The sequence below is a fragment of the Chelonia mydas genome, chromosome 4 (assembly GCF_015237465.2).
Source record: "Chelonia mydas isolate rCheMyd1 chromosome 4, rCheMyd1.pri.v2, whole genome shotgun sequence".
Classification (NCBI taxonomy): Eukaryota; Metazoa; Chordata; order Testudines; family Cheloniidae; genus Chelonia; species Chelonia mydas.
In genome coordinates, this window is record NC_057852.1 from 25,696,334 (window position 1) to 25,722,225 (window position 25,892).

A 25,892-nucleotide genomic window follows, 5' to 3' on the forward strand; every position below is an offset into this window, starting at 1 on the left:
TAACTCAAACCATGTGATAATACACGTATTCCTGGCTCTGCCCCTGCCTTGCTTGCTCAGTGACCTTGGGCAAGTCACATCCCCACTCTTTCCCTCAGGTTCCCCATCTGTAAAATGAGGATAATGACACTGACCTTCTTTGTAAAAGCTCTTTGAGATCTACTGATGAAAAGTCTTATAAGATCCAGGTATTATTATTATTTTATTAACAGGAAACAAAACCATAACACAAATGTTTTGTCGGTTTCCTTTTTTATGTGGTATATAATTTCAGCCATTACAGTAATAGATAAAAAGTACCTGAATTATTTGTATAACATAAAGGGTTTTTTGGTCAATAACAAATATATATGGAATATTTCTCATTTTCCTTTGCTTTAAATTACATCTGATTTTGTTTTTGTTCATATAACCCTTAGCAAAAGTCATAGTTTGGCATGCGCACATTCAACATTTTTACGCTGTCATTATTTTTTTAGCAGTTACAGCACTGTAAATTGGCTATCAACTGACCACTGTCTGAAAATAAAACTGAGTAGAAAATTCAAACCACAGGCCAAAATGGCACAGCCATTAAGATACTCTAGTTTTTATTGCAGTTGCCTATAGGATCTCATCAGTGGCTTCTCAGAGAGATGCTACGAATTGCTATTCGATCATCTGGAAGGACAGGAAAAAATGGGTTGCTCTTTGAGAATGCAATATTTCACTGTTTTTAGACAGAAAAAACCTGCTTTTATACAGGATTACAATTAGGAAACATCCTCAACCCCACACCATGCCAAGGGAGGGCGGGTGGTGGTGAGGGAATTGAAATAAAGCTCGAATTATGCAGAGAGCTTGCCAGCCTGGTTTGGTTGTTATAAGAAGCGGTAGGAAAGGCCATTACTGGAACAGGGCCCACTCACAACTTGGAGTAGTACGTCAACATTTCCATTTTTTTTAAAGCGTTTATAATTTGGCCATTAAAATCTTTCAGCCGGCTTAAACTTCACAGATGCTGGCTGCAAGCACGTTCCCTTGGTTTTGTCCACGGGTTAAAAAAATAGTTCTGCCATTGTCACATTGTTGTAATTTAAAAGTGGGCTTTCCGGAGGCTTAAAATGCTTGACTAAAAGGAAGTGTAAAAAGTTTTGAGTAATTATATTTTTAATGTTTTGTGTGTATAAACCTTGTTTAATCAGGGCTGATAAATGAAACTAATCATTGGCAACTGCAAGTAGGAAACTTTTTGCAGAGAGGTGGGGAGTATTTGCCTCTGTTTCAGCAGAGGTCAAGCTTTTGCTTTAAAAAAAAATCTTCAAATGTAAACCTGTGGCCTTCTCATGAATGTGCAGATAGACTGAAAGAAATGAGCTCAGTGTGATGCTAACTCTGAAGTCAGTCTCTCTCTCGCTCTCTGGCTTTTGGACTTAAACATATGCAATGTTGTGGACCAGATCCTCAGCTGGTATAAACTGGCGTAGCTCCTTTGACTCAATGGAGCTTGGTAAATCCGCTGAAGATCTGGCTCTCTGTTTTGATGGCGTCTGTCCAGAACAGTTAAGCATCTTCTCATCCCAACCGTGCGTGTATTTTGTGCCCTTTCAGCAAGAAGGATAAATCTTTGGCATATTGAATAAATGGAGCATTTGTTAAGGGCTGATTCATGTTGTCTAAAATCTATAAACTATATTGTAGATCCAATTTAATCCTCAACCAAACAGCTTGTGCCTAATTATTGAGGTTAGAGACACAATAAAATTCCTCAGTCTTCATTGCCCTTAGTATTGCGGTTTACCTATGCTGCAGTGACAATAGCATGCAATTTCAGCCTTAATTATTCATTTCCTGACTATGGTTAACTATAGCCAAAATCTTTTTAATATTGTTTTAATCCATTTTTATAAGTTAAATAAATGGAAAGGGAATGAATAAAATAAGAATTTAGAGAATAAATAGTGTTTACCAGATATCATCTACAGGGAAGAACAGCTTAATGGATTTAGCTAATAAGGTTGGGCTGGAAGGTGGAATGTTTTGAATTACTTTAAATGTCATAAAAATATTAATCACATGAGAACAGCTTGCTGTGTGTTTATAGAACAAAGTTCATCTTGTTGGTCTGGTCTAAATGGACTTTTTATACAGATGGAGTATAGTTTCTTCTGAAAAACAGCAAACAACTTTGGTAGAGAAGTTTGTGTGTGCATGGTGGATTTATTATAGGGGTGCAAATTAGCACTGAAATAGTTTTTGTTTAAAAAAAAAACAGGAGAAACTTATTTTTAAACTGAATATATTGTTTATGAAAGGCAGAAAGGCTGCCAGACCTGGATACTGAATTAATTTATCCCCTAAAGGAGTACTGTGGTATCACTAGAAGAACTAAATTTCTTGATGGAGATGGGACAGTCCTAACTCTACTGAATTTTGTGGTGTGGATGTCTCCACAAATGATCTAGGCTAAAATCACTGTCTGATTTCACTGTGATCAGTGAAATGAGACAGAAAGGTCTGACTTGTTGTAAAAACCTGGCCAAATTTGAACAGGTGCCTTACGTATCATCCTTTTCTTGTTCCATTGAGCCACCCAGCCCCCCTGGAAATTTGGAAAATACAGTTTCAGCTTTCGGTCTTCTCAGATCTTTGACATTCGCCCCTTTTGAATGAATATTGAGTGTAAGATTTTAAAAACTTTTTTTTCTTTTCGTTCTACATACTCTTCATAAATAAAAAATTCAAATAACTTACACCGCATTTGCAGAAATTCTTGATTTCACAGTTTGTATGATACTTCATTGCAAAACATAAGCAGCACTTACAGATTGGTTGATTAATAGTGATGAGCCAGTTTCCTAAGGTTCATTGTCCTTCTTTAGTATACACACAGTATTTCAGATGCTTATGCAAAACCTGAGTTAATTGTTTAAATCTCTTGCATCTGCAAAAATAGGCTGGAAGTCTCAAAAGAGAATTCTTGTAGGACTGGAATCACCATATGGCAAAGTCTTTCTCATTGTATTTTGTTGTTTTCTAATTCTGAATGGAATTGGGAAATACTGCAACGTGATATTTGCAAATATAGCTCGAGGGAGATATTGTTCACAAATGCAAAATGAATTTAATAACATTGTTTTTAATATTTTGGTTGAACGTTAGATTCTTCTTTTATCTGAGCAGGGTTATCTATCCTTACTGACTAATGCATAAACTAGAAATATTATATTGGAAGAAGCAGGTGACTTCATAGATACAAGAGGAATATTTAGTGTAATAGCAAACTTGTTGATGATTTGCAATTTTGCAGTTTTAGAAACATTTCATTACTTAATAATTACCACAAGTCAGACCCAGAATTACAACAAGACTCCAAGCTGTTTAAAATGTGTGTTGGCTACATGGCTTCACCAAGTGTGCAGAACAAATACTTTCTCCTTACCTTAGATTCTGAACTAGCAAAGTCAGATTATGACAGAAATCTGATGTGGTACAGGTGGGTTGTCTAAGTTTATAAAGTCTGAGATTAAACCTTACTTCAAGAACAGAGAGGTGTTGTGGATCACAAGGGCTGAATAACTGGACCTAGTCTTGGATAATCCTGCTCCCTTACCCTAGGGCCAAAGGCTGCGTGTCTGTATTCTGGGAGATGACCAAGGTAGTTAGAAGCTGTGGTAATAAATATCCTTGAGCACAGGATTTTTTTCTCCTTTTCTCTTATTTCCCCTTTTAAAAAAAAAAAAAAGGTTTTACCAGCAGTACATTCATAGCATTACTTGTGCGGTATCTAGTTATTTTAAAAATATTATTTGATTATTTAATTCTGGACTCCAGGATCACTTTGACTCCTCTTATGTCTATAAACTCTTAGTCCACAATTTAAACATGTAAATTGTTATGAATAATACAGGGTTTTTAGCTGTACCTTGTGTAGTTGCATTTTTAATCTCCCAAATAGTAAATGGAGATATGGGTATGTATCAGTGGAATCTAAGTCTAACTTGACTTTTTACGGATTCATACTAATGAATATCTTGAGTGAAGTAAACCTAACTTTGAGGTTAGCATAGGATGAATAAGGGTCAATTTGGTGGTGGCAAATTTAAAGGAAAATCCCCCAAAGTTCTCTGCCAGTCTGGTAATAGGCCTGCTAATAGTACCTTTACATTATATACATTTTATTAGATTCCTCTTGGTTTACCATAAACACAAAATGTATATATGATAAGCAGAAATATGAACTGAAGTGTTCCTAAATGTTGATGTATATACATTCCACCATTGCTTACGTATAAATTTCAAAACATGTAGAATATGGTTTCTGTCATGCTGAAAGTACAGAAAATCTCCTGAAACAAAACTTTGGAGGAATAAAACACTCTAAGTGTTCTGATTTTATAATTTTTGTTATGGTGACAAACTATTGCAAGAAAAACATTTTGGAGACTCTGTTTTATGAATGGGTTTTGTGGTCTTTATATTGAATTATACTAAACAAGAGCTGGCATAAATTTACTACTGTTGTGGAAATTAGATTGGTTCATCTTCTGATCAGCTGGTGTCCTTAGTTACACCAAAGGAGAGCAAGAGACCTTCCTTCCAATTAGTACTATCAAGCCTAATTAAGTGACTTTTTTTTTTTTTTACCATTAAAAAAAAGTATTTCATGATTTGTGAAAGCCCTGATGGTTGGTTTGTTGTCCTCCTCAGCCCACTTTACCCACTAAAATCGCTATCTGCAAAACTGGCATTTAAGTCATGACATGGCAAAGTAGGAGATAAATCGAGTGTAGCTAGAAGGGACACGTATGATACTGCAGGCAGACATGCTTTGAAACTATTTTAATACGTTAGCATATGTCACAATACGAAGAGCATTTGTGCTTATTAAAGTACTTAAGGAAGCATTCCATTTGGTCGAAGTGTTGGAAACACTTTGCGTTTCAGCCTAAATTATGAATTTTTCTTTTTTACTAACTTGCATAGCCACCGTAACATTTTTCTCATTCTCATCTTGGTGGCTCAGTTTGCTTGGTAAGCATTTTCTTTGTGATCTGAGATAAACCACAGATTTAGCTGGTTGTGGTCTGGAGTCAACAAACCCAAGTAAAACTGTTTTGGAACGTGAAACACATTTGTTACCTAGTCTCAAATGTATTTAGGGTAAAATTAAGTAATGGTATGCTGTCTGACTCCAAAGGCTAAAAGAATATTGTGAACTTTTTTAACTATCAGAAACTGAATTAATTTTTAGCATTTTTACATGTTCATTTTGAAGACAAAATAAGTTTGCAGATCATTAGAAAATAACACTTTGCAAGTACTACTTCAAACTACTGTATGCATAAACGTATCTCAAACTGAAATGTCATTTAAAATGTTTTCTCTCAGTCTAAAAGTTAAGGACCAGTTATAATCTCCTGAAAACTTTAGGAGAGGGCTGTCAAAGAAAGGATGATAGAAATGTAGCTATAATGTTGAGAGAGTTCGTGTTTCTTTGCTTTCCCATTTTCCTGAACACCTACATCCACTTTGGTGTTCTTTGGCAGGAGAGTTTTAGGAAGGAGACTGATCAGCGTGGTGGTGTGAATTACTCCTCACCCTTTGAATATGGTGATAATTCCAGGTCTAAAAATAGGAGATAGCAAAGTGTAAAATTCTGGTTGAATCTTTAGGTACAAAACTTAAACTTCAAAAATGAACATTTTTCATTTTACACTGCTGGGGCAGCTTAGATTATAGCAATTTTTCATCGATAAGTGTATCGAACTATGGAATGACATACATGTTTCATGCTAGCTATGGTCATAATAAAAAGAAATCTTTCCATGCGTGTTGCCATTTGTTCTCTTGTTGCTTTTGTTGCTGTAAATTGACAACTCTTCAATTAGAAGTGATTAATGATGCACCCCAGTGCTTTATAGGTCTTGAGGTCAGTAGTCTCATAGACTGGAAATTCTGTGGGAAACTGGGAGAGCAGACCCGTTCCTCCAAAGGGACAAAAACCTCTCTCTGTTCAGAATTATCGTTGAAGTGTGCATAATGTGTCATCAGTGATGAACAAATGCTGAAGACGCAGGGCAAAAAATGTGTGCTCTCTCTCCCCCCCCCCCCCCGCCCCTCGTATTTAGCCAACATATATGGATAATACACATATCTCCATTTGCACCAGTTAGTAACAAGCCACACTTGTTACCTGAGGACTTTACTCACACACAGAAATTTTATTATTAGAAGGTGATGTGTCCTGGAAGTTAAATGGAAGGGTAAATATTTTAGCATATAAAAGTTGAGACTGTAAATGAACAGGACTGGAAGCTTCAGTTATATAGATTCAGCTGAAATATCTGTTTAACTCCATTTCTGGCTTTCCACACTTTCCTGCTGCTGATACAGTGCTGATCCTGAGAGCCTAACCGATACTTAGTAATTAAAGTGCAACCTCAGTTGTCTGCTCACCAATTAACGGAACTCTTCACCAGTCAGCGGCATTCCAGAAGTAATGTTCCAGCTTCCCTTATTCAAAACCCGATTCCAAATATTTTTGGAAAATCAGGGTTGTATGATTTGGTATGATGTGTAATTGCTGCTTCCTCGATAATTTTTGAAGTGCCACAGGTCAAGTACCAAATACAGCCAACAATGTCTTAAAATATGTAGATGAGCCATTCTTCCATATCACCTGCAAAAAAAAAACAAAAAAAAAACTAATATTGCTCAGCAACATCTTATATATTTGGTGAACTCAAACAGTAAGTGATCTTTAGAGGAAGATGCAGTGTATATATATATATATATAATATACATTCAACTATTTTATTATGGTTATGTACTTTTTATTTTATTTTGTATTTTTTACGACACAGACACCTTAGGTGAGGCCCTCAGATACTAAAGGCTGCACTGGCAACATGTAGGTATCACAAAGTTTGGGTGGTGTTCATTATGTCCGTTACCATTCCTCCCCTTCTATCTCCCCTCCCCCGCCATTTGCATCTGTTAGGAAGAATTTTTGTTGCTATCTGCAAAGGACTTGGAGTTATGTTAAACTTATCTTGGAAGACCTGAAAGAACACATGAGGTACCAATAATAACTTCATTTGGCTATAATCCTTCAAAAGCAGAACTGCCTTTTTTAGTAATCAAAAGAAGCTTTGTGCTTTAGCCCTGCTCTAAGGATGGTGCTGTGTTAAAACAGAGTCTGACTGGTGCAGTTGAGTTAAATGAAGTAATATCATATAAAGGGAAAGGAAAACAATAAGCAAACTGTTGAGATTATGGCTTATGGCCATTGAAAAGATTGTAGTTTAATCTAAAACTTAAACAGAGATCAAAATGACTTCTGTATATTACTTGTTCTTATTGAAAAACCAAAAGCGTTAAGTGCAGATATGAGCCCTTTATTATATGTATACTGAGGTAACATAAAGTTGTTTCTGCAGCAACCTGCGACATTTCTGGCCATACAGTTGTCATGGCTGCCATTTAGTGATCAATCTGAAGGAAACTTAATTGAAACTTGTGTAGTTTCTTGCACTCCTACGTATGGTTGGCTGTTTTGTTTTGGTGGGCCCTCGATGTTGTTTTGGAGTAAGAGAATCCAGTTTGTTCATTTTTTTCGTCATATATTAGCTGCAATACTGTAGACTCAAATCCAGTAATCTCACTTTCTTTGCAGGAAATAATTAAGCTTAGTGAAAATTTACCCCCATTTAATGGGGGAGGAGATAGATAAATATACTTTAACAGGTAAAGTATTTCAATAACCTAGCAATGAAGTTCATGTATTTTTAAATTTGTGCATGTTTTTTTCTATTTTAGAGCGCACTCTGCACCAAAGCCCGATCCTGTTCCTGTACAAAAGGTATGTTTTTTTAAATTTCTACCCAGAGGTGCAGTGTGTCGCACTAGTTCCTGCACTTCCTTCACTCGATTCTTGATACACACTAGTAGTCAGTCTGTTCTTTTAGCACAACATATTGAGTTTTCCTATGTTATGTAAAGGTCTTGTATACCAAGAAATCAGAGTGCTTTTCTTAGTGATATTGGTCTTAAAAAAAAAAAAAAAAAAATTGGGCAAGAGTACAGTGATTAACAATTAAAAAGCAATAAATATATATTGCCTTCCAGCTTTTTCATCCCTAAACACCTATTTTCTAACTATTTTTTCTTACCTTAGTGATCGCCTTTATGGCAGCATTGACCCATCCTGAAGGGAGAAACCACTGTTCTTTCTTCCAAAGAGAAGCTATAACCTTTCTGTGCTCTTGAAAGGAGCCTAGCTTGATAAAAGTGTATAGAACAGTTCATCAGAGTTCTTCCCAGTAGTGGAGAACCCTTCAGAGTTCACGCACTGTTGGAAAATACTTTTAGGCAAGACTATATTCTAAATTTTAGAACCCTTGCAAAACATCAGGTTCACATTCTTTTTCCAATATTTTAACCAGATGGAGGCAGGTAGGAAGTCTTTACAGGACAGATGCATGAGAACAGTCTACACCGCTCAGATCCTAAAAGCGTTTGAGGAATTCTGTTCCATCTCTGAAACACACATCACCAAAACCAGAAAGTAAATAATAGCCTTCATAGTATATGGCTTGTTCCTTTTCAGCTGTTTGCCAGTTGCTACTGTGCCCCTTGAAATACCACTTCATGTACCCCATATCCAGTGATGAGCTGCCAGAAGCTCAAGAACCGGTTCCTTCACTCGCTCCGGGTCTTCGGCGGCACTGAAGGACCCGCCACGGAAATGCCGCCGAAAACCCGGTGCAAGTGAAGAACCTGCCGCCGAAGGCTTGGAGTGCTGCCGGGACAGTAAAAATTCACACGGGAGCCTCCCCAGCTGAGAGCTCAGGCGGGACAGACAGGATAGTCCCGCAGGCCACATTCTGTCCGTCCCCCCTGAGCTTCCCCACCCCTTTAGCAACCGGTTCTAAACCAGCTTCAAAATTTAACAACCGGTTCCCATGAACCGGTGCGAACTGGCTCCAGCTCATCACTGCCCCATATCCTTTGACAAAGGAGCAAATTGCTACATATGATATAAAATGTAATATTCTGTGTGTGTGTGTGTGTGTGTGTGTGTGTGTGTGTGTGTGTGTGTGTGTTTTGAATTTGGTTTGAGATGGAATTTGAATTTTAAAAAAAACTTAAGCGGATTTATTAAGCAAACTTTCATACCATATATGAGTAATCTGGTGGCCTTTACATCTGAGTGAGTCTTTTGTTTAATCCTTAAACCTTATTGAGGCAAGGATATCTTGCATGAGATAAGAGTAGCTAATATCTAGGGTTTCTAAGTTTGTTGTGTATGTTAGGATCCTTCCCTCTCCAAAAATGCATGTGTCATGTGTCCATATTTTGCCAATACAGTACAAGTGAAGTTTTGCTACTGCAAAACATATCATCTGTCTTGGTTTGAAGCAAAGGGAATTCCCTTCTCTGTTTCCAATGAAAATGTCTATTCAGGATTTTGCATGTGGTTGGTGTGCTTTGTATGTTTTTGTTTTTATTTTATATAGGGAGAACCTAAAGAAGTAGTTAAGCCTGTGCCTATTGCATCTGCTGTTGCACCCAAAGTCACTTCCACAGTGAACATGGCCTACAATAAGACACCAAGGCCATTTGGAGCTGTATCTTCCTCAAAAGTCACTTCCATTCCATCACCGTCATCTGCCTTCACCCCAGCCCATGTGACTGTTCCGTCATGTGCTTCCCCTCCACCATTGACCACTGTCACTCCTCCCCCATTCATTGCATCTGGACTGCATGTTAATGCCAAATCCAGTACTGACCAGCGTTCACCTGCACTGAATGCTGCTAAAGCTGCAGTTAATGTCCCATGGCAGCCCAACACATACAATACAACCCTGAACACGTATTCCAACGACAATGCTCAGGATGTGGCAGAGGGACAAAGAAGAGGATTCAAAGAGAGCCAGGTTGACAATAAACAGCAAAATGGGTAGGTGGCTTCAGGGCACTTTGTTTGCTATGAGGGACTTTTCTTCCAGACAATTTACTGGGCTGTGTTTAAGGGGACAAAACGCATCTTGGAAGAGTTGGGTTCTTTTCACAGAACATCTCTGTGAAAAAGATAAATGTGAATGGGCTGGCTTTAGGTATAAAGTGAGCTTATTAGAGGATCTTCTAAAAGCATCTTGTGTCTGCAGTATAATCTCTGTGATAGAGTTGAACCATATGAGATTTGTTGAAAAGGCAGTTGCAATCATTCATTTGATGCGTTTTGAACTTTATAGCAAGCTCAGTAGTATATTTTTCAGTCCCGGCATGGTAAAGAAAGCAGCAGGCACCCAAAAAATGCGAGGCAGTTTGTCAAGAAGGGCCATCTAGAATTGGGGACAACCAGAAATCGGATGCTAAGGAAGAATAAACTTGGCAATGGATGGCCACATAGTGCAAGTTACAGCATTTCATCCAGAGTTTGGGAAAGAAGGCAAAATCTAGAACTTGTTATATTTGCTACATACAGGAAATTAGAATGTTGGTATGGGGATAAGATCAAATTTGAACTGAATCTAGTTTTTCATTGGTTCTAATGCAGCTTTCCTGGAAAGTTCAGTTATGCAGAAGTGTGTCCATCTAATTTAAAAAGCCAGCCTTAAAATTCAAGTGTTTGAATATTTTTAGCAATTCAGAATTGTCAAAAAGGCAACCTCTAGATATTTTGAAAGTTCGAACACTCACTAATATGTCGGCTGAAATTTAACATTTTAAAGCCACTATCGGGATAGTTTTGGGCATTGCTGATGCGCCGCAAATCTTTAAATCAAGCACATAAAGCTACATTTTGAAGAAAAAATTGTTTTCATGTATTTTACTTAGTTTGCTTTCTTACAACTTTAACTTAATTTGTGAAGTTCAACAAGTGTTTTGCATCATTACCAGAGACTTTTAAAGCTAGTTAATATAAGTATTATTCCACTTTTGTTCAGAGGTCATCAGAAGAGCAATAACAAAAATGTGGTCCTGATGCAAATCTCTTCTGGTACATTATGAATTTGGTTCTGAACTTGAGTAGTAACATACAAAGAGAGTCATCTGTATCTGAACTAAAGTACAGCACTATGGTTTCAATTATTCCACTTTAAGAACAAATAATTGAGCTAATTACATATATATTCCTTTTTATATTTCAGAACAAATTTCTTCCACATGTTCATTCATGTAATGCAGGCCTTATGCATTTTATATCACACTGTTGTCATGGCAATTTTAAGACTCTTTCAAACAGATGATGGCATTATTCCACACAGCTTTAAAAATGGGAAAAAGCAGGCAGTCCTGAAGACTCACTCCATACTAGGAGGCTCTGGTGAACCATCCATATACTTCCAGGAAGGGTACTTTTTGGAAGAATAATACAGGGAGCGGGCTTTCAGCTACAGTAACTAGCACTGAAAAAAACACAGACTGATCTCAAAATCAGCTCTCTCTCAGGGAAGTAGTGCTGCAGGCCTAGAATTAGCACTTCAGCAGTCAAGATATGCTGCTCAAGGAGCCATCCTAAGTGCATAATAATAAATTCAGTGAAAAAAGAATACTATGTGAAGAAAATGTCAACTGATTAGTGAAGAAATTCCTGTCTTCCTGCCAATCTTAGCAGAAAATTCTAGTGTGGGAACTTGGAAAAGGTTTAGTGAGGTTGTGAAAGTATACTCTCTATTATAATAGAGGGCGACAGTACAGTATGCTTGGACTACAACTTGATTAAGCACCACTGTAAAAATCTTAAAGCCTTAAAGTGAAAATGACTAAAGCATATACATCTGCATCTGTCTAGGTAACAGTACTTTCAGCTTGCTTAGTCACCATACTAATTAACAAGTAAAGTTCTTCCTTGCTTAACCCAGAATTGTTGGGTAATTGTTGAAATAACAGAAGGATGCAAGTTTGAAATAACGGGACCATCTGAAATGAAACCCCTTCTGATACACATGTTCAGCAGTTCTGTTTTTTTTTAATAAAAAAGGGTGTGGTTCATCTTGTAGATGTACAGTATTGTCGGGCAAGTAGAAAGCTCTACACTTGTTGGACTTTGCTCTACTCAAAATATTTTTGTTTGAAATGTTGAGCAAACCCTTATTTGTATAAGAAGAATTTGCTTACACGTGAAAGAGGTGTAGTGGTGAAGAAACGCTGAGAGAACTTACACTGTCATTTTTACAAATATATTTAGACTAGAGGAGTTCAGTCTGTTTACAAAAGGCTTTCGTAGCCCATATCACATCACACTCTACGTGTAGTGAGTGAACTTGGGGATAACCGTGAGCAAGTGATAGTTTTTTGCTGTTGTAACTGATGAGCAGAATATACTTACAGAAACATTCTGCTCTCACTGAAACCCACGTAAATCAGGTGCTGTTCAGCTGAAGTGAAGGGGGGGTGGGTCAATTTCTGATTTTTACACGGGTGTAAATGAGAGCTGAATCTAGCTCATTGTGTTTAAATCAGAGTCAAGTTGTCCCATGGCTAAAAAGTCAGTTTCTTCTTAATTAAAAGCAGAGTTGGCTACATGGTGTCTTGTGGGTATTTTCTCATTGTATAGTAGATTCAGATTTTTGAAACAATATATTATTCTGGGTGTGTATAAAAACAGTGATTCTCAAACTTTTATATTGATTCTGAAACTTTCACATAGCAGCCTCTGAGTGCGACCCCCTGTTACAAATTAAAAACACTTGTTTATATATTTAACACCATTATAAATGGTGGAGGCAAAGCGGGGTTTGGGGTGGTGGCTGACAGCTCGCGACCCCCCCATGTAATAACCTCACGACACCCTGAAGGGTCCCAACCCCCAGTTTCAGAATCCATGATATAGAATATTAAAATTGGGGCAAAGGGAGGAGGCAAGCAAGAGGAATGAGAAGCGTTCAGATTTTTAACTCTGGCACTCCAGTGTGGTTGGGTGAATTGATAGACCTACAGATGAGGGATTGATTGCTTTCTCCGCCCTCTCCCCGTCCCCGCCTCCAGCCATTTCAAGAATATGTAAATCACTGCCTCCCTTCCAAACTATAGTTTAAAACTTGTCAGCTGTAGTTCATTGAGCCAACCTGGCAACACAACTGGCAGAGCTGTGCAAATTTTTTGGCCAAAAGCATTTTTTCAGCAAAAAATCTTTACATCGACCAAAATATTTTGCAAATGTGTGTCTATTGCACCCAATTTTGCAGTTTAAATTTCAAGAAACCGAGAAATGTGTAATTTCTAGTTACCTTTTCATTTAAGAAATTTCCTTTCTTTTTTAAAAAGTTTTTCTTTAGAAAGCTCAAAATCAAAATAAGTCATTCAGTTTTGGGTCAAACAAAACATTTTGCTCAACCAAAAATCTTTTTTTTTTTTTTTTCAACTTTTTGATTAGCCAAACATTTCATTTTAGGTCAAACCAAAGCGAACCGATTAAATCAGTTACTCGCACAACTCTTAAATATTTCAAGATCTGGAACTTCTCCAAAATACTAACTTCTTCTGGATGATGCTGATGAGTGATTTTATTATGTAGGCATTCAGAGACAGCCTTGAATAAAATAACTTAGCATCTCTCTATTTCCCTTTGTGGAAATATTGATGTGGTGTAGTGATTCAAAATATGACATTTGGAAACCTGGTGAAAACCTTACTAAACATCAAAACTGCAGCCTTACCTAATAGTTTGCTTCCTGATTTGCTTTGCCTTCACTGTAGGATGGAAAAGAGAGGTCAATTTTCTGTTTGTTAGCCATGGCTTAAAGGGAGAGCTTTTTTGCTTCCTGTGGCTGTATGTAATTGTGCTTTTACCAAGACCTTCTTGCCAGCTCACGCATGAGAATGTGCCTGCTGCTTAAAACAGGAAAGACTGCTTCAGGTTCTTACTCCATTCCAAGTGGGTTGGGCTGAAACTTTCTCTTATAGGTTCCTGATAAATTTCAGCTTGACCCTAGATGATGCAAAGCTTTACCAGAACTTGAACTTGGAAGATTCTCCAAAGTATTGGGAAAGGAAATCATTAAGATAATGCTTTAAATACTCTCTTCCTTTGCAGGTAACAACAGTGACAAAGTTAGTATCAACAGCACTGGAGTTGCATTATGGTGGTTTATGTTGTTGAAATAACCAGCATGTATGATTATTGTGTGCAAAATTAATATTTTGTAAAGCAATTTAATCTTTTCAGATAACCACATTTTAATGGAGTAATTTGTTTTGGTGTACACTGAACATGGTGTGATTTTGCTTTTCATCATATTAAGTATTGCAGCATTTCTTTGTCACAAATATCTGTGTGGTGTTCATGTGTGTACTGATTTTTTTTTCGTGCTATTGCTGTATACCTCATGATATTGGTCATATAACTTGCTGCTGTAGGGGGGGGTTAACTACATTTTAGAGAAGTGTTTGGCTTGGGGGTTGAAGGGCATCAGGCTGTTAAATCAGCATGATATATAGAATACACGTAAGTAAACACAATGTATATATAAAATCTGTTGCTATTAGATTGCATGTGTTCAAATTAACTAATGATTTTATTCTGATTTTAAAAATGACATTTCTTCCTCCCCACTCACCTGCCTTCAAATAAATACAAAATGCTAGCCTGAGCTAATTGCTGAATTGCCTGTCTAGATGTCTTTTTCTTTGGCTCTGGCACCCTCTTGTGCCTCCCTGAGTAATTACCATAAAGATCCTCAAACTCTAAAAAAGGGAAGGAGTCTCATCTGTAGCAAAGAAGATGAGGGGGAAAACCGAGCAGAACATTTTTTCATGATTTAGCTTTTAACAAACATGTAAGGCTACTTAGCTGCCTGTGTTCTTTATTAATGTGCATTTCATTAGCATGTATTTTATCTCTGTATTTCCATTTTGCAGTTAAATTCACACCTTTTCATATATAAGCTTTCATTTTCCAGTTTAATTCTTTCCATTAACTTTCTCTTGTCACATCACTTCATTTGTCTGCATTTCTTACCTGTACTCCGTCATCCTGGAAATTCCATTGTCTCTTTTGTTACCATACCCCTCTCTCCTTCAGTAACCTTGATGAGGTGTAAGTACATCACTAATATAATTTCTTTCTTATTAAATGTTGTCCTCTATTAATGCCTTTCACATCATTCTGTACTTTGCTGCTGTAACTTAGCTGCTGACTAATGAATTTGTTTAATAGGCCTGGCTCTTATTTTTTTGAGAAGTTAGTAACAAATAGCCTTCTTATCCAATATTTTGCAGCTTTTTTTAATGTGAAACAAATTAAGAAGGACATTGATACAAACACAGGTGTTTTTTCAACTTTTGCAGTTTTGCCGTGCCATATCTAAGGAGTTAATTTGGCATGATACATCTCCTATACAGTATGTAAAAACAAAAATAAACTGTTACTTTTAAAATGGATGCTTATAGTATCAGTCCCCTTTGGTACTTTCCCAAAATGGTGAAACATCACCATGTATTTGCCACAGTTCCTGAAAGTATAGTTTTAAAAACTCCATATCCCTGGGAGACTGATAGCTCAGGGATTGGTAATAGCATCTGGAACATTATGGGGGAAACTTTCAAAGGTACAACTGAGATACAGTTACTGTAATTCCATTGACTTTTAATGGGAGTCAGGCACTTAATTGCCCTTTGTGCCTTTGAAAAACTCCATCTACACCTTTAGGATTCCCACTTCCAAGCCAGCCCTGATTGATAATGCAAGACATTACTATAACAGATGGCTGTTGGTTGATGTATGTAAAATAAATCATATCCCCAAAGAGTGCAATGCTCTGCTGTGTAGACAAACCATTAATATACTTCCTATGGGACAGCAATCCAGAGCTCAACAGCCACCACCACAACTGGCACCTTGGTTGGTGAATTCAATTGGGAGGCATGGCATTTCTTATCTTTTCATCCTTGTAGCTGCAGCACTAAATGTTCCAGAGCAGAGCTGAGGTACATCTAACAGGCAGGTGTATCTCTATCTCTGTGAACAAAGCGAGGAATTCATTCTCCCAGGCTGTTTAGCCCATTACACTTCACCAGCATTACATATACTACTTTTCAGAGATTAGTCAAAATGTGGCTTTTTTTTTTTGCACTTACCTGTCGATCTATATGGAATCCAAGAAATCATGGACATTTCACAGAACCAATTTTTTGTAGCAGGATATCAATGTCACTAGTAAAAAGAAAAGGAGTACTTGTGGCACCTTAGAGACTAACAAATTTATTTGAGCATAAGCTTTCGTGAGCTACAGCTTATGCTCAAATAAATTGGTTAGTCTCTAAGGTGCCACAAGTACTCCTTTTCTTTTTGCGGAAACAGACTAACATGGCTGCTACTCTGAAACGTCACTAATGATTGGCTTCATTGCACTTTATCGCTTGACATACCCATATCTGTCACTTCAGTTTTCTTACTTTTTTTTTTACTTATTTTTCTTTTCCTCTCTCCTTCCTGTTCACACTGGAACACTGTTTCTTCTGTTGTCTGATTCCTTCAATTATAAGGAAAAACCCACCTAAACGGTAAATATTTAAAAATGTATATAACATGGTATTAATGCTGAGTTGTGCTGTTTGATATCTTACAATAGTGACTGTAGAAAATATTTTAAATGTTTCCTAGTAAATCTGACTTAAATTACTAAATTCATGGAATTGTTTTGCAAGCAATAGACTTGAATCTGTGTTTATATCTCTGAGCTCATTTCACTTTGTATGCAGTAGCGTTTACAAAAGCAGATCAGCACCCAAATGCAGAAGCTGTTCTTACAAACCTTGATAGTGCATAATGAAGTCTTCAATGCCATTGTGACAATGACAAAATTTAAGATTTCCTGATGAAATTTCACATTTCCCCCCCTTGCAATTATTCTTTGTTGAAATAGTCCACCAAGGAAGCACATTGTGGATACCTATACAGAGTTTTACCACACACCCACTCATAGAGATGCCAGCAAAAAACGATTGATTGAAGATACTGAAGACTGGCACCCAAGGACAGGAACTACCCAATCACGTTCTTTTCGGATCCTTGCCCAAATCACCGGCACTGAACACAGTGAGTAATCGTTTGGTATTGCAGCATTAGATAAGGTTAAGTAGCGGTAATGGACTTGCACGCTGTCCTGGTTGAACTTGCTCTACGGTGTTGAAACAATAACTAATAAAGTTCTCTAATCCAATTTGTAACATTTCTTCCCCTGGATCATCAAATCAGTCGTCAGTTACCCTGTTTTCGTGTGAACCCTCCACACGGCAAAAGAGAGAGGGGATTATGGGCAGGTGTAATGCCTTTAACTTTTTTTGACCTGACTAAATTCCAAGCTGACAGGGTCCCTTTAAAACAACTACCATATTCCCCCTAAACCAGCTTGCCAGAAAAATGTCCCTCCTGCCCACCACCACCTCCTCCACCACCACCAAATGGAGAAATTTCCACTCAAAATCACACTGGCTTGTTTTACTGTTGAAAACAGGAGCTTCCAGCAGAACAGTACAGCATTTGCTTCTGCCTTAGAAGAGCGAAAGATACCAAATCTTAAAATCATAACATAACATGGAATAATAGGGCCATTGTAATTTAAGTCATTCTAACGTGATTAGTGAACATTATTCTTTCCCTGTAATTTCTGTATGTTTGGATTTATGTTACGAAGGGCCAGATTTGTAAAGATATTTAGATGCGTAAAGATGATGACAGGTACCGACAGGGGTTTCTGGAAGTGTGTAGGTGCTTACCTTTCATTGAAATCTCATGGGAGTTAGGCACTTTTGGAAATCCCGTTAGGCACCTGTCTGCAGCTTTAGACACCTGAATACCTTTACAAATCTGGCTCTGTGGCTTTACAGGTTGAGGTAAATGAAAAAATAGTACCTTTTTTGAAAAATTATAAAATTGTTTTTCTTTGGCATGTACAAAATGCATGATAGTATGATGCAAAGATTTTATTGGCCCTGTTTTTGAGGAAGATCAACCTTAATTCAATTGTTTCAAAGTAACCATTTAGAAATATAAAAATTCTTATTTCATTGCAGTGAAAGAACCAGAAACTGAGACTACAAAGAAAACTAAGTAAGTTGACTTGTTTGTATTTTGAGTATTCAATATTTTGCATGGCTTGTTTTGAACTGATGGTGTAATATTGCAGTTTGGTGCATTGGTGTAACGTTCTAGAAACTTTTACATGTTGTTCTGTGTTAAAATTGTGTGTTATAAATGAATCAGCATGTAAAATCAATATTTTGTGTGCTGTGATTGGCTTTTATTTAGGAGCTTAATACAAGACTGTGAAAATAAGGTTTACACAGGAGTTGGAACTTTTCAGTGAATGTAACAGTTGTTCTCTGTCTGGTGGTAGCTTGTAAACAGATGAATGTAATGTTTTGTCTTGAATCTAGCCATGCATTTTTGGCTTGTAATAGGAGATCAGATTAACTTTTTCTAAGATTTGAACAGATAGCTGCTATTCTGTTGCTCTTGAAGAATTATGCTATTCAAAATTATGCTATTCAAAGTGGTGCTAAAGGCCCAGTCCAATACCTGATTCAGCGGGGGGTCTTTGTATTGACTTCATTTGGCATTGGATGAGGCCTTAAAAGACAGATGAGAAAATATGTAGGCCTGTAAGTAGTGCATGGAGATGGCATGTTTTCAGTTCCTGTGAATTGAATTGTAAGGCATATTTCTTTCCTTTCTTACGTTTCTTCTATCACTTCTTTCCACAGGGAAAAGATTCCCATCCAGATCTTTAGCCCAAAATATACAAAATTACGTGACTGGCACCATGACGTCTCAGCACGTGTCCTTAATGTCCAGTGAATTACCCAAGTTGCAAAAACAGAACACAAACCTTTTCTTCCTTTTCTCTTTTCCAAATGCTTTGCGCAAAAAAAAAAAAAAGTATTTTATTAGCTTTCTTATGAGAGAAACTCTAGCTTTTTCTATACTTTTCTAACCATTTCCTACTGATATGTAAAGAATGAGATGAGTGTGTTTTTGTGCTGATCAGTAGTTAACAAACATACACAAATCAACACACAGTGACTTAGGTGACTGAGTCTTCAAGTGGGTAGAGGAGGTGGCTATTGAGGTTCTTTCTTGACAAGGAGGATTCATTTGTGTTGCTGAGTTTGAGTTCTTGTAGGTTGTTAGAAAGATGAGCAAAAGAGCAGTATTCAGTGTTGCTTGAAAAAAGAAGCCTGTAAACACTGAACTTTCTAGGATAATTTTCTTTAAATTCAATAGACGTTCAGCAGAAATATTTTAGAGTGGGTTGTAAATGTTTTTAAATGGTAGAGGGAGAAGTCAAATGGCTTCCCCGTCAAAAGGAGTTTTGCTGCTATTGCAAATCTTAGTGCAGTACAAGTACTGAGCCTGTTAAACAGGTGTCCCATCCATACCATGGGAAAAACTATACAAAAAAGGAGTGAAATGTTGCTGTGCACATGTAAGAGCTTCAGCATGCAACATCAAATGAGAATAAGATGAAGTCGTAGACAGTGATGATTATTTATTGTATGGTGAAACTCTTAGGGTTTTTTGTGTTTTATAGAAGCTTCGGTACCCTATGATGGTAACGCTTATTATCCTGTAATATAATGTATTATAGTAGAGACACTCGTTAACTTAAACTTTTTGAAGTTTGAAGAGTATTTTAATAAAAGCTGCTTTTAACTTGGTTTTTTCTGGTTTTTCTTTGAGGCCTTTTGACTCTGTACATAGACCTCTCATACAGAAGTGCTGTATCTCTAGTATTATAATCTAACTGAAACAAGAGACGAGACAATAAAACCAGATCGAGCTGTGCAAGAGCCATCAATATTTGTACAATAAATGAATGGGATTTTTCCCAAATCTCCTTTTAAAAATTGTCTATTACATCTTTTAGATTTGTAAGGGATCCTGCATCAAGCTATGAAGTGACTGATCTTTTTTGCTGTCCCAAATAGAAGTATGTGATGCGAGCCTAGAACACATTCGTTTAAACAAACTAATTGTAAGCTTTTAACGCCTACTGAAGTACAGAAAGTCCGAACCTAAAAGGTTAATCTTGGAGGAAAATGAAGTACCGTACTTATAAGTTATATAGCACTTTGTTTAAATTTTCAGTATATCAACTAGGGTTTTCTAAAAGTAGAGAACTGGGGGTTCTAGAAATAGAGCCCTTCCTTTGAACAAATTATTGCAGAGAGGTTAAATCCTAAAAACATTCTAATATTCTGAAGTTTGCTTTTCCTCTTCAAAAGCATTACTTTGCCATAATAAACATTCCTGCAGCTCAGAAAGGCTGTAGCTCACTGTGTTTGTCATCTTATCTTTAGGGAGAGTCAAACAGAAAATGGAGACCCCAGGTAACTGCTAAATTGTCTGAATGCTAACAGTCACTTGTGTGGAAACATAAGAGTGCACAATATAAGGAATCAAATTACCAGTAAAACTGCAGAAGAATTCGCATCCAGCACATGGTAGAATTAAAACAGTTATGTCCACTCATGGTTTGATTTTTTTTTTACATTAAAACCATATAATGAGTTTCAGAGAAAATAATTCACTATCACAGTTTCACTGATGACAAAAATCTGTCAATTGGAAATGAACTGCCTTGGCAGTTCTATCAAATTATAATTTCTCTTCTGTTTCAAATACCTGTTTGTGTGTCACATTTTTACTAAAACTATGCACATTATTCAATGCACATACAGCACACTATGATTATTGATTTTGAACTAGAACATGTACGTTCAGAAATATGAATTTTAAGCATTGTATTAAAGTTGTTTTGCCGGTTTAAATCATTTTTTATGTATGGTAGGGCGGGAACGTTATTACAGATTGTACGCAACACAGTAAAAAATAAGTGTGATAAGATGACTTCTTATGGCCCCTTTTGTAATGCATTCTTTAGGAGTAATGTCAAACAATATCTTCAAAGTATGTATTTTTTTGAAACATTCATATAAAATGAGAATATTTTCCTGTTGATATTTTATTTGCCATTTTATCTATCTTGCTAGCATTTAGCTCTTAATAGAAGGAGTTGTTTCAATAAGAAATGGAAAAAATGATTTTGCAATCATCTAAAACATAGATTTGTTTAGCATGAGTGAAAATAAATATACAAAGCCCACGAGTCTTAAAAATATCCTTGTGGTGTGTCCAGTGATAAGTATATTCAGATTCAAGAAGAATTCCCCAAAGCATAAGAATTTCCCAGAAAACTAGATTTACAAATCACTGGCCACCTGGAAATATGTTATGGCATGCCGCTGTATAAATATTTGGATGACACTTCATTAAAGCAAGTTACTTTAGCAAAAATGAATTCAGGGCTGTGAAACAAATTTCTAGATCAGCAAAAATCCTGCATATTTTTTCAAAATTAGAACCATATGGTATGGCCTCCTGGTGGCTGTTCTTATATTAGTAGTTTTAATTTCTATTCTCAATTTTTTTTGAAAAAAAAAAAAAAAGGAAATACAGGAACAAAAAATTAAAAGTACTGATTTTCACCTTTGTTAGCTTAGAAAATATAAAGGGTTGAATGGTGTATTTCATCTCCTAACTTTTTCAGACTTTCTAAATTAGAATTACAACTATGCAAACTACCCATCAATCTGTTTAAAAGACTGCTAATGTTTTTCTTAAAACCATCTGTTGTTTTCCTTCCTGCCTCCATTTAGTCTGTTCCACCTTCACTAGCCAGCAAAGTCTCTCACTCCTATTTTCCACGTTCTCCCACTATCTGTTCAAAAGTGTTTCCATAGTTAGTCAACAATAGGAACAAGGGAGCCAGGAGAGCTCATCTTAATTTAAAGTAAGCACCTTAATTTCTCAGTGGATGAACAGGTTAGTCAGCCCGTGTACTGTCCCTGTGATCAGTTTGATCTCCATTGATCTTGAGTAGCAAAAGTCCACAGTCTACTCATTTAAATGCTCTGTAGCAATGTTTTCAGTGTATTTACTCTTCTCTTTACCCTCATTGTGCGGCTATACCAGAAAAAGGAAAGGAGACACTGGATAGGCCGCAACTTTATTACTAAATGTCTGGGAATGCCTAGTCGGTAAAACTGTACAGCGCAGGTAGTTCCATAAAAAGAAAAGGAGTACTTGTGGCACCTTAGAGACTAACCAATTTATTAGAGCATAATGCTCTAATAAATTGGTTAGTCTCTAAGGTGCCACAAGTACTCCTTTTCTTTTTATGGATACAGACTAACACGGCTGCTACTCTGAAACTGATAGTTCCATAGTCCTTTACATATACCCAGAGGTTTGCTGGCAGCCACCCTGCTGCTGGGGCCTCACCACACACATCCCATCTCAGATTAAGTTTAAAGGGGGGGGGGGGGGACTTGACTGCCTGCCGTAACAGTCATAGGAGCCCCTAACCACCCCTGTTTCCACTCCTATAAAGAATACCTCATTAAATCCTTTCCCAATCCATTTTACGTGATCACCATATCTGTTCCCTATGCAGTACCTTCACTGGGAATCCACCCCACGCTTATATAATGAGTTGCAACACCATAGTCTAACCCCCTTTATTTCTTCTCTTCCCCCCCACCCCACCCCACCCTTTGCAAGCCTCCAGCTTGCCTTGGGAAAGGTGAAAAAGCTACTTCACCTTGGCTAATCTGGAGGTGAGGGGGAAAATTCCTCACCAGCCACCCCCACCCCAATTTCAACAGGTGGAGTGTTCATCCTCATCCAGGTGGAAAAGGGGCCTCCACTGTACAGATGTGGACATAAATAGTCTGCTTCTCTTCAAGTCACCTGAGGGTCGGGTGAGAATGGGTCAGCATCCCCATGCTGTATGGGTATGGAGCTGCCTCCATGCAGCAAGTAACTCTCTGGCTTTCTAGTCTTTAAAGTAACAACCCCTTCTCCGACAAACCAAAGGCCCCGACCTCTGAGGTCATTCTCTCATCAAATGTATTTGAAGATATTTTGCTCACAGACTTGACTGGCATGATACATGTTCCATGCCCAGATGTCTCTTCCCTCCGATCACACTTACGACGTCGTACTTTCATCATTTCTTAATTTAAAAAAAATTGAAATCAGTAAAAACTGTTGGGAGAAACATTAGACTGCTTTTATTTTAAAATGTGAATAATGTACCTTAATGCCCACTTTGATTCCAAGTGTACATTTAACCTTCAAAAAGACAGACGAGTTTCCAGTCGGAGGTCCCTATGATGATCTGGATTTAGCTCACTGCTTGATTCAAATCAGGCCTCAGGATGCGTTTTGTTCCTGTGATATGGGAAAATACTTAGTGTCCTGATTTTTTTTTTTCCCTTAATATAAGAACTGACTGCAACTATTGTGGAGGTAGGCCGAAACTTAACAAGCCTGGGCAAAGGGGATGTAATCAAAGAAGGGTGAAGAATTTCAAGAGCTGTGAATAAACTTCAGATAAATGTCCAAGCTTTTTAAACTTTCTCGAAAGCCAACTTCCAAATATTTTGATTTTCATCCATCCCTGTATGTAGCTAGGTAGATAAAAATGCATTTTCTTTTGGAGAGAGTAACAGTGATCATGGAAAGTTGTACCTAAAGTAGAATACACAAATAACACTTAAATATTTCCATGGAAGCATTCAATGATTTTGTTGGGTTACAACTTGTCATTTAGTAATAAAGTAATTTTCCCATTTTCAAGTATATTCTGGATATCTTGATGCTGAGGAACATAATTTTGGACACAAATGAAATACTGAGTGAACCCTGGTGAATGTTTTTCACTGTTGTTTTTATAAATGTAATATATTCAGATCATCAATCGCTCCTTGTACTACTGGTTTTTTTGGTCAATTTGCTTGAAATTTAAACTTAAAATAGATCTTTATTATCATGCTACCCCCAAATCCATGAAATATTTTGAGTTGGTCACTGTTAGATTTGTTAGTAATATTGAGCAGGTTTGTGTAGAGATTTTCTGGATTTTTAGATTAGCAAATCTCTATCCATAGTGAAATAGTGATCCCACTTTTGGTGATTTCTAAATTTTCGTATATGTATTCCAACACCATCCATGTGATTTTTTTTTTATCATTATCTGTAAAGCGTGTCTGTAGATCTACCAAATGGAATAGAAGCCCAGAATTCCTCTTTAGATCTAAATAAACATTCGGTAGCTACTCAGACCATTGAGGTGACGCCTGCATCAGAACCTCCATCAACACCATTACCAGCTATGAGGTCTGCTTCTCTGTCAGTGCTAAGTCAGTGAAATACACTGATATCACTTAAGACTGGAAACTTAAGATATTTAAATCTGCATGATACTAAAAATAGAGTACATTCTCACGTAGGTAGCTTTACTTGCTCAAAGTTTGTGGAAGACAAATGTGTTGTATGTTAACACGCTCACCTTGTAACTCCTACTTGACTGTCACAAAATGACATTGCAGTTAGAAATGTCATGTGCATTTCTCTTCAGACAAAAGACCTGTGTTGCATTAAATGTCACATTTGCAGTTACTTCAGTCATATCTGGGCAGGAGGCATAATATGGAGAAAATGTTAAAAATTATACTTCAAGGTCCAACCCCACGCTGCTCAATTCCTGTAGCACCCAAAGTAAATGGCAGAGTGGTGGCATAAAGCAAACGACTTCTTCTAGTTTTCTAGAATGAAGAAATCACAATGAAAGGGTATAAAACACTTATATGAAGCCCAAATTAGAACTTCTGAGACTCTCATTTTTAGTATTTACTGTAAATTTTTTTTTCCCCATCAGGCTATGCAGAGTGATGTTAAATGTGTATGTCTCATCTCTGTAAATATAATAATGGGCCATCTGCTGATTTTACAAGCAACAGTACACGTTTCTGTCTTCACCAAAGTCAAGAAAAGTCACACAAAAATTGTGCCTCATCTCAGCTCTGACTTTCACTTTAACCCTGATTCCCATTCAAGATATTGATATTTTTTTTCACATTTTAACATATCTTTATTATGCCCCTTAAATGTAGATTAAACATCTTTTTTTGTGTTGATTTTGATTTTGTTACCTTGAATGACATGTAAACTGTTCATCAGACCAGAATCTACGTCAGACGGTTCGCCGTTAGCCAAGTCTTCACCTGTCAGTGTTCCCTCTCCCAGACTTCCTGATCATGTCTCAAGTTCACCCCAAGGGAGGTAAATGATTCTCTGGTGGTACTCTTCCTAATTATAACAGGAAAATCTATACTAGCCATGTTTCTCTGTCACTCATTTAAATTGGACATCACTAGTTTTCTGAGCATGGTAGGAGGAGGGGAAAGAAGAGCAGAAAAATATCGATCAGGCCCATGAACACTTCACCGGTACTAGTTGGAATAAGAAATAACATACTATGTAGTAAAACAATTCAGAAAGATCTACTTTGTCAGTGGGTGACCCTTCCCATGACCTGCTATAATTGATAACAATGAAGTGTTAATGTATAAGTTGAGAATTAATTCAAATGTATTTCCCACTGAGGCAAAACTATATTAAATATATTGAAAAAATATGGTGTGCTCTTTAAGGCATGTTCTGCTATGTGGTGATGAAATGAGAGATGGCAAACTTCCAGTCACTGACCTTGGATACCTTAATTGGCATTATTTAGACCATGTTTTCTTGGCAGACTGTAGACTCTCTTTGGAGGTCATCTTTGGGTTTAGAAAGAGAAAATAAAATTTTGAAAAATGTTGTTCCTTAAAGATAAGTTATATAAGTTACACTGATGTATTGAATTTCATAAGCTAATAGTGTGGGTGTGTGGCTCTGTGTCTAATAAACACCAGTTATCTGGAAGAGAAAACAACACCAAACAAGGCCTATCATTTTTTGTACATTATCCTAAATTTATTCAATTGAATTATTTTTGTTATCTGTATGGTATGGACAGATTGATGCAAAAGATAATCAAAAGGATAAAAATGGA

At 37.0% G+C, this 25,892-nt stretch overlaps 1 protein-coding gene across 20 annotated transcripts in view; it reads left to right on the forward strand.

The window, feature by feature from the left end:
* PDLIM5 (PDZ and LIM domain 5) overlaps positions 1-25,892 on the forward strand; it is a 182,918-nt gene that overhangs the window by 90,178 nt on the left and 66,848 nt on the right. For 9 of the 20 annotated variants that reach the window (XM_037896913.2, XM_037896916.2, XM_037896915.2 and 6 more), the window contains exons 4-11: positions 7,801-7,843; positions 9,501-9,943; positions 16,477-16,494; positions 16,857-17,029; positions 18,007-18,043; positions 20,293-20,322; positions 24,041-24,175; positions 25,019-25,120. In XM_037896913.2, the coding sequence (XP_037752841.2) occupies positions 7,801-7,843; positions 9,501-9,943; positions 16,477-16,494; positions 16,857-17,029; positions 18,007-18,043; positions 20,293-20,322; positions 24,041-24,175; positions 25,019-25,120 (981 nt within the window). Of the gene's footprint in view, positions 1-7,800; positions 7,844-9,500; positions 9,944-14,026; positions 14,044-16,476; positions 16,495-16,856; positions 17,030-18,006; positions 18,044-18,696; positions 19,651-20,292; positions 20,323-24,040; positions 24,176-25,018; positions 25,121-25,892 lie in introns of those variants that run through there. The other 11 variants (XM_037896923.2, XM_037896926.2, XM_037896924.2 and 8 more) reach the window with 11 other exon arrangements.